Consider the following 9,867-nt stretch of genomic DNA (forward strand, 5'->3'; position numbering starts at 1 on the left):
ATGGCAGTGTGTGCCATGCTAAGAACATTATATTATGGCATATCAAACTTATTACTTACGTTGGGTTTTATACTTATGCTTCCGCTAAACACTTAACTAGGTTTTGATTTGAAACACCTTTCATATTGTGTGGTTGAATTTTACTTATTACTTGTTATGTTCAATATGATTGGTGGCTTGATCCTGGTCAGTCACGCCTCCAAGCGGTGATACTCCGCGTGTGGATTTTGGGGGTGTGAAATAGGGAACTTCAGAAGCTAAAGGATATGATATCCAGTGTACCTGGGGTGGTTCAGCCAATTCCTGAAGTATCCCAAGATAGCCACAGGATATCTCGGTTTGTGCATCCTATTTGTGATGCTGAAATCACAAAAAGACTCCAAACTCCCAACATGAAGCTTTATGATGGAACCACGGATCCTGAGGAGCATATTGCCCAGTATAGAGAAAGGATGGAAATCAATCCTATCCCTCCAGATCTTAAAGAAGCATGCTTGTGCAAGGGCTTTGGTTCTACCCTAACAGGATCAGCCTTAAAATGGCTCTTGAACGTTCCTCCTCACTCAATTACATCATTTGCCCATTTAGTGAATTTATTTAATAGTCAATTTTCTTGCAGTAGGAGTTCTGAAAAATTAACAAGTGATCTCTACAAGATAACTCAAGGACCTCAAGAATCCCTAAGGGATTATGTGAACAAATTCAGCAGCGAATCCTTGGATATCCCACACCTTGATGTTGCTACAGCAGTCCAAGCATTCAAGATGGGACTGCAAAAAGATTCCCAATTTTATCAAGATCTTGTGATGAATCCTTGCAGGAACTTAGATGAAACTCGGAACAGGGCTTTGACATATATCAGGCTGGAAGATGATAAGAAAATGCAAAAGAGGATGAATGCATCCTCAACATATGAATCAACTAACAGGAAGTCAGAATCCTTATACAAACCATATCGCTCCAAGCCATATGGTATGTGACAACTCGAGTTTCCGAGATTCCACTCTCGCATTTATTGCACGTTCACTGTTTGTTTAGTTGCTTACTTACACAATTTGTTTGCGTTGTAATTGTATACGTTGTGACTTGATAAAGTGTATTGTGATTGTTGCAAGGTTATGTGTTATCTTATGAATGATTGACAAATACATGAACTTGGTGATGAAACTGTAAATTATATGTGGAGTGGGTATTTTGTGTAAAGAATGATACTTAGGGGTGTTTAGTGGTAGTAGTGAAAATAAAAATAAAACCCCTTAACCCTAATCATTCTCACTAGTTTTCATCATACGTCACTTCAAATCAATCATTCTCACATCATTTTTGGCTATCAATCTTGACTACACAAGTTCTCTTGCATCAACCTTGATCTTTCAATCCATCTAGAATCAATCCAAGGTAATTGTTTAATGGTTATTTGTTGATTAATCATTGATTGTTTGATTCATGCAAAAACCCTAGTTCTTCATATGATAGTTCTGTGTTTATTGATTGATTCTGATTTTTGTGAAATGGTTATGATTAGTTGTGTAATCATTTGCCTGATGTTAGGATGCATCATATGTTAGAATTGTTAATTGTTAATTGGATTACAGCACTGGCCAACGTATGAGATTAGGGTTTTTATCGTAGTCTTCTGCAAATGTAACTGTTCCATTGATTCTGTGAAATGATCTTTGGAATGCACGTATGTTGAAAACTCTGAGTTTTAAATGATAAATGGTCCGACCCTTTGATGATTGTTTAGTCCGAATTTTTGTAAACATTTTTAGTCCGAATTTGTGAATGATATACATGATATGATATGTCCGAATTTTGTAACAAGAATCATAAAGTCCGAATTTTCTTTAATGGGAACAAGGAAGTCCGAACTTTTATAAGGAAGATTATCTTGTCCGAATTTCTTTGCAAGCAGCATAAGGGTCCGAAGTTTTATATATTTATAAAGGTCTGACTTTTAATATTGCCAAGATAGTCCGACTTTTAATTAAAGCATATGGTCCGAGTTTGTTTAAGGTGGTTGGTCCGACTTTTGAAATTGTTATACATAGTCCGATTTTATGAAAGATATAAAGTCCTAAGGAGAGACAAGGTCCGAATTTTTATTACCACATGTATGGTCCGAATTTTTAAGGGTGAAGTGATCCGAGTTTGTGGGGGGGGGGGTGTATGTCCGAGTTTTTGTAAAGGTTGGTGGTTGTCCAAGTTTATCAAAGGGGGCAATGGTCCGACCTTTGTTTTGGTGATGTATGCCTTGTCCGAACTTTTAAGGGAGGAGTGCCCTTGTCCGACTTTTAATGGATGTATGCCTAGTCCGAAGTGTTATGTATATATGCCCAGAGTCTGAGTTGTTACTTGCTTAAGTGTGTCCGAGTTCTTATTGAAGGCAAAGTCTGAATTTTGTGATTTATATGTGATTTCGTTGAACGACTGACACACAATAATTCCGTTAGCTGTTAACTCTATTAAGTTAAGACTGTTAACTCGGTTAATTCTGATTTGACCCTGTTGTTTCCGATTAGCTCCGTTACGTACGTTAACTATGTTAGATGTATTGATTCTGTTAAGCATGCTGACTAGGGTACATATCTATGCTGAGCATGCCATGTATGTTAAGAATGTCATCTCTATGTTAGGCATGACAAGCATGATTAACTCTGTTAAGTATGACAACTTAACAAGGGACTTGCATGTGATTTGGAACCTCGTATGGAATGATTAATTGTTTATGCATTGCATGTTGTAACTGTCAAACACACTCTGTGATATTCAGTGCATGCGAAACCTTACAATCCTGTACTGATTGAACATACGTGTATAAATGTAGGACTTGACTGATTACTTGTGAACATATTTTAGCATACCGAGCAAACCAAGGTGAGTTCACACTCTTACTAAGGCATGGGATTCCCGGGGATAGGGAATGGGTTGAATGATGGAATTGAACAACTACTCGTACATACACGGTTACTAGACTATCTACCATGGTCCTCAGGTTAAGCAGGACACTTACGTAAAACCTACGTAAACAAGTATATGCTACTCTCTTCCGGAGTCAGGAAGGACACTTACGTAAAACCTACGTAAACTCACACATGCTACTGTCTTCCGGAGTCAGGAATGACACTTACGTAAAACCTACGTAAACCCCCGCGTACCCCCGTCCTCGGTTGTGAAGGATACTTATGTAAGACCTACGTAAAGCTTGTACGTACTACTGTTCTCGGGTTATGAAGAACACTTATGGTTACGAATAGTCTAGTGTATATGCAAACATGGGAAGCCCCCACCTATAGAACATGCTATCGGCCCAGTAGAGCCACACGTTACAAACGAACTTACTATTACGAACTTACTTTCTGTGAACTCACTCAACTAGTTGTTGACTCTCTGTTACATGCCTTGCAGGTCGTTAGGTATACATGGAGCTTGCACAGGGAGGCGCGGTCGTTGTGGACAAGGATCGTGAATGCTTTAATTAAAGCTTATGACATTACGTACTTTATTTATGATGGGCTTTTACTCATATGCTTCCGATAAACGTTGAATTTATACTTATGTTTTTGAACACCTTTCATATGGACTGGTTTGGTTAAACTACATTTACATTTACTATTTACATTGTTCTATATATGATTGGTGGCTTGATCCTGGTCAGTCACGCCTCCAAGCGGTGATACTCCGCGTGTGGATTTTGGGGGTGTGACATGGTAGAAATGACAGCAAGAAAGTGAATGTTGTCGAAGACGAGGATCCTGAGGAGTATCCTGAGTTATCTGAATACTGTTTTTCTGTTAATATACCTGAACTAATGTATGCTATGCAGGGTTTAGGAGACAAAGCCAGGTGGGCTCGGAAGAATCAACAAAAGGCTGATTGGAAGGATAAGTCCAAGTGGTGTGCCTTCCATGAGGATTTCAGACATGTTACTGAGGATTGCATTGCTCTGAGGAAAGAAATAAGTTACCTCTTGAGCAAGGGATATTTGAAGGATCTCCTGGGAAGAAAGAAAAACAAGGGTCAGGATACTAAGAAGGATCCTGAACGAGCAGCATCGCCTCCTGCGGATGGCAAGATAATTAACTTTATTTCAGGAGGATCCGACATTTGCGGGACTTCATATTCCGTGGCCAAGAGACATGCAAAGGAAGCTAAAGCTAAAAGAGAGGAAGACCAACCAAGATGACGACCCTCACGACTGATAAAGTGATCACTTTTGATAGTGATGACAGGGATACTGTCCAGGATCTTCACCATGATGCTCTGGTAATAACATTATATGTGGCTAACCATTTTGTACGCATGATATTGGTTGACAATGGAAGCTCCGTCAACATAATCCAATAAGAGACGTTGAAAAGGATGAATGTATCTCCAATGGATATCACTTCGAAGTCCACTGTGGGAGAGATTAAATTACCAGTATATGTTGAAGGGGTCAATTCAATACAACGCTTCTATGTGATGGACTCCTTATCCTGCTACAATATCATATTGGGCAGGCCATGGATCCATGATATGAAAGCCGTGCCATCAACTTATCATCAGTGCATCAAGATCCCTACACCCTGGGGAGTTGTCAAAGTAGATAGTGACCAGCAGGAGGCGAAGGAGTGCTACTCATCCTCCATGAAATCCTCTACCAAGCCTAATGCAGCATAGCAATTAAAGATACGGGCCCAGGATATTGCGGAGGCTTCGGAGCAGGATGTAAAGAAAATTATCCTGGATCAGGATAATCCGGATATCTTAGTGCTCGTGGGAACCAATATCCCTCAGGATATTGAGGACCAATTGACTAACTTTTTGAAATGCAGGATGTCAACATTCGCGTGGAAGCACGAGGATATGACAGGTATTTCCAAGGATGTTATAACACACAAGCTTGGTATTGACAGGTCATTCAAGCCTGTCCAACAGAAAAGAAGGAAATTTGCTCCAGAACGAAATGCAATTATTCAGGAAGAGTAGATAGATTGTTAAAGTCGAAAATGATCAGAGAGGTCAAGTTTCCAAGGTGGCTAGGAAATGTAGTGGTGGTACAGAAGAAAAACGGGAAATGGAGAGTTTGTGTAGATTACACAGACTTAAACAAGGCTTGTCCAAAAGACCCATTTCCTCTTCCTCATATTGACTCAATGGTAGATGCTACTGTCGGCCATGAAATGTTAACCTTCATGGATGCATCCTCAGGATTTCAGCAGATCCAGATGGAACCTTCAGACCAGGAGGATACTGCCTTCATGACGCCAACAGGTATTTATTGTTATACTGCTATGCCTTTTTGTTTGAAAAATGCAGGTGCAACGTATCAAAGATTGGTAAACATGATGTTGAAAGACAAACTGGGGGACACCATAGAGGTGTACATCGATGACATGGTAGTGAAGTCTAAGAAGGCTGAGGATCATCTTCAGGATATTGAAGCAGCGTTTGATATCCTGGATTAGTACAACATGAAGCTGAATCCTACTAAGTGCCATTTTGGAGTGGGGGCAGGAAAGTTTCTAGGATATATGATAACTAAAAGAGGGATAGAAGTGAGCCCAGAACAGATCAAAGCCTTCCTAGATATCAAATCACCTTCTAACATTAAGGATGTTCAAAGACTGACAGGACGAGTAGCAGCGTTAAATAGATTTATCTCAAGATCCTCAGAAAAATGCAAGGAGTTTTATGATATCCTGAAGAAAAATAAGAAGTTTGAATGGGGGGAGAAGCATGAAGCAGCCTTGCAGGATTTGAAGCAATACCTCTCAACTGCACCTCTATTAATGAAGCCTGAGGATGGTGAACCATTATCCCTGTATCTTGCAGTATCAGGGAATGCAGTAAGTGTTGTCCTTGTAAAGGATCATGAAGGTCAGCAGTATCCTATTTATTATGTTAGAAAAAGTTTATTAGATGCTGAAGCTAGGTATTCTCATTTAGAAAAATTGATATTGGCAGGTCACGGGAATTTGCATACTTCAGCGATGACGGAACCGGTACCATTATCGTTTGCTAAAGTTGTTAACAATGCTACGGAGAAGGTGAAGGTAAATTTCAGATCTCTTGTTAGCCCTGTTACGCATGAGGGTTGTGATGTGGTTCTTTCTCGGGAGTCGGTTAGAGCTGTTCAAGTAAAATTAGCAAACACTCTGTATGGTTACTTCCTGGGGGACAGAGTTGCATATCCGGTTGTGGAATATTTCGTGAAGAACCAATGGAAGAGATATGGATTACAGAAATCAATGATGAATGCTAATGGGTTCTTTTTCTTTCAGTTCGCGGATGAAGCTGGTATGTTGAATGTTCTTAAAGAGGGACCTTGGATTATCCGATCTCAGCCTATGTTTTTGCATATTTGGTCTCCTACTTCTAAGCTAGAAAAGAAGGAAGTTAAGAAGTTGCAGGTGTGGGTTAAAATCCATAATGTTCCGATTGCTGCGTATACGGAAGATGGATTGAGTATGATTGCTACGGCTATTGGTGAGCCTAAGATGTTGGATACGTATACTTCATCCATGTGCACGGAAAATTGGGGAAGGAGTAGTTACGCGAGAGCATTAGTAGAAATTTCAGCTGAAAATGGGTTTAAGGAGGAGATAGTTATTGCAGTTCCAGAGTTGGAAGGGGAAGGTTTTTGTAAAGTGACTTTGTCGGTAGAATATGAATGGAGTCCTCTTAGGTGTGATCACTGTAAGGTGTTTGGTCATTCTGATGATTGTTGCCCGAGACAGCCTAGGAGGGCTCCTAAGGAGCCGGTTTCCGGTCAGAATAAACAAGGGGGGAGCAATACCAGAAAACAAATGAAGCAGCCGGTTGTCGACAAAGAGGGTTTTACGGATGTGGAGCGCAAAAAAGCGGCTAGGAAATCAGGCTTTCCTGTGAATAAGCAGAAGCAAAAGTTTGAATACCGTCCGATTGGTTCCAAGCCGAGTGGTGGGGCTTCTACCTCGGGTCCGACATCTAGTGTCAAGACGCACAACCCGTTTGATGTTCTTTCGGATAGGGGTAAGAATGTGGGTAAAAATGGTGAATTTCAACATGACCAGCAGGTTTCGGATGACGAGGAGGTTATTGGTACTTATAACGAGACTAATGAATTTATGACTTCCGGGATGTCGAAGGCAGGGGCAAGCACCTCGTCCACGAAGTTCTTCAATGGATAGAGTGTTGTTGGTTCGTGTCAAGGGGCTGCTGGTCTGTGGCAGTTTTATTTTTGATGATGGAGGATAATCTCTTGCTATGTTTTGTTTGTCGTGTCTACTAGATGTTTTTTCATAATGTGTAGTAGACTAGGCTATGTGGTGTCATAGGTTTTATGGTTTTGTTTTTGCTTGGCTTACATATATGGGGCATGTCCTGTATATGAACTAGTGTGGAACTCATCCTCACTACTTGTACTTATTTGGGATTGTTTTAATAGAATCACCGGGGTAACCCTTTACCCAAAAGAAAAATTGATATTGGCTCTAGTTATGGCATCAACAAAGTTTAGACTTTACTTTGAGACACATGGGATTCATGTTAAAACCAATTATCCTGTTAAGAATGTGCTTAGGAAACCTAAGATGTCAGGTAGAATGGCTAAATGGTCAGTAAAGTTAAGTGCCTATGATCTAGTGTACGAACCTAGAAATGCCACAAAATCTCAGGCTTTAGCTGACTTTGTGGTTGATTTCAGTAGTGATATTCAAAATGAAGTGGACCTAGAAGTACAACAACTAGGAGAAACCTTAAAATCTTGGACATTATATACTGATGGTGCATCTAATGTTAGAGGAGTAGGATTGGGTATACTACTAAAATCGCCACAAGGGGGACATAGTACCTCAGGCTATTAGATGTGAATTTCCTGCCACTAATAATGAAGCAGAATATGAGGCTTTGATTGTTCTTTTTTTTTTTTTGGGTAAAGGGTTACCCCGGTTAAGATTTTATTTCACACAACCACAAAAAAACAAGTGAGGGCCTTACATGAACCCCCAGTTCTCAAATATGACATGCCACATTTGAGTTCAACAAGAAACAAAGCAAAACAAATAAAACCAGTCACACAGGACTAAACTATGCCAAACAACACGACTAAGAAACCCTTAGCCGCAGTCATCATCATCTATCAACAGCCCACGAGGTAAGCTCCATAAATGTAACACTCTCATCGCTTGAACTGATCTCTTGAACTTCATGGAGTGTAGCTTCATCCGGACAGTGTTTAGAATCACCTCTACTAGCTGGCTCTCACTCCTCTTCTTACTAGAGAACAACCGTTGATTTCGCTCTTGCCATACAAAATAGACCGCCGCACCAACCACTAGACGTCCAACAATATGAATAACCTTCTTCGAATCCGCATGTTGAAGTAAGTGATTATATATCGCGTCCCAAGTTGAGTCAATAGTTCCCATATCCACTAGGTCTCGCACACCATGCCATATGCAACAAGCATATGAACACTCAAAGAAAAGATGCTCATGAGAATCTGGCCCAGACGTACACAAGGAACAGCACATAAGATTAAAATTCATATTCCCCGAAGAACACCATTTCCTCATAACATCCTGTGTCTTTAATTTCTTTTTTATAAGCAGCCACAAGACAAATGAATGCCGAGGAATAGCTTGAGAAAACCACACAATATTAGCCCAAGGAACCACACTCTGACTAATCTGAATCTCCTCCCATACCATCGAAGTCCCATAGTCTACAATTGAACCCAAACTAGACCTCCACACAACCCTATCCTGCACATTAGGATTCAAGTTAATGGCCCTCGTGTTTTGTAAGCCTGGAAATCGCTGAACCCAAGCATTCGGCCACCTCCATCCTCCAAATTCCCACAACTCAGCAACCTTAGTTTGCATACCAAACCCAGTATTAGCTATCATCCTAGGGGTCAGAAAAGAACTCAACGGACAGGCATCATCCCAGATATCAAACCATGCAAAAGTTTTATGACCATCACCAATTTCCATCCATATAAGTTTTCGAATAATTGGGCGAAGTTGCAACATTTTCCTCCAGCTCCATGCGATATTATTTCTGACCGGAACATCCCAGAAGCTCCTATCACGTAAATGGCACAAATGAATCCATTTAACCTACAAGGATTCTCTACATGTTAGGATACTCCATATATGCGAGACCATGAGAGCATTATTCATATCCAAAACCCTACGAATGCCCAAACCTCCTTCCTGTTCCGGAAAACACAAGTTACTCCACTTAACTTTAGCTTTTCCTTTAATACTATTGCCTTGAGCCCATAGAAAACGTCTCATCTTTTCCTCTAACTCCATAATAACACGCTATGGTAAGATAAACACCAAAGCCCAATAAACATGCATAGATGATAAAACTGACCGGATTAGCTGGAGCCGCCCTGCAAAGGACAAATCTTCACTTTCCAATCTGTTATTTTTGCCTCCATATTCTCAACAATCCGCTTGCAATCTCCGTAAACGAGTCTTGTTGTAATTAGCGGAACCCCTATATATCGAACTGGCAGGGTACCCTCCTCAAAAGGCATGAAGCTTCGGATGAGGACCTTCACACTATTCGATACATTTGCAAAGTAAACGGTGCTTTTAGTCATGCTTGGAACCAACCCCGACATGCTCTTGAAAAGATTTAAAGAATCCATAATGACCTTAGCCGAGTTCTTATCCCCTCTCGCAAACATAAAAAGATCATCAGCAAAACACAAATTTATAATCCTTTGCTTCTCACATTTATTATGAAATCTGAACTCCAAAGACAAGTTAACTTGTTTTTGCAATATTAAGGTTAGAACCTCCATAACCAACGTAAAAAGGTACGGAGATATCGGGTCACCTTGCCGCAACCCCCTTCTTCCTTTAAAATATCCATATAGGTTTCCAT

At 40.4% G+C, this 9,867-nt stretch overlaps 1 protein-coding gene across 1 annotated transcript; it reads right to left on the bottom strand.

Annotated features, from left to right (window-relative positions):
- Positions 1–8,081: 8,081 nt before the first annotated feature.
- Positions 8,082–8,960, bottom strand: LOC110906939. The gene has a single exon (XM_022151993.1). The coding sequence runs from the start codon at positions 8,958–8,960 to the stop codon at positions 8,082–8,084; it is 879 nt and encodes a 292-aa protein (XP_022007685.1).
- Positions 8,961–9,867: the final 907 nt, after the last annotated feature.

Source organism: Helianthus annuus, chromosome 4 (genome assembly GCF_002127325.2).
Source record: "Helianthus annuus cultivar XRQ/B chromosome 4, HanXRQr2.0-SUNRISE, whole genome shotgun sequence".
Classification (NCBI taxonomy): domain Eukaryota; kingdom Viridiplantae; phylum Streptophyta; class Magnoliopsida; order Asterales; family Asteraceae; genus Helianthus; species Helianthus annuus.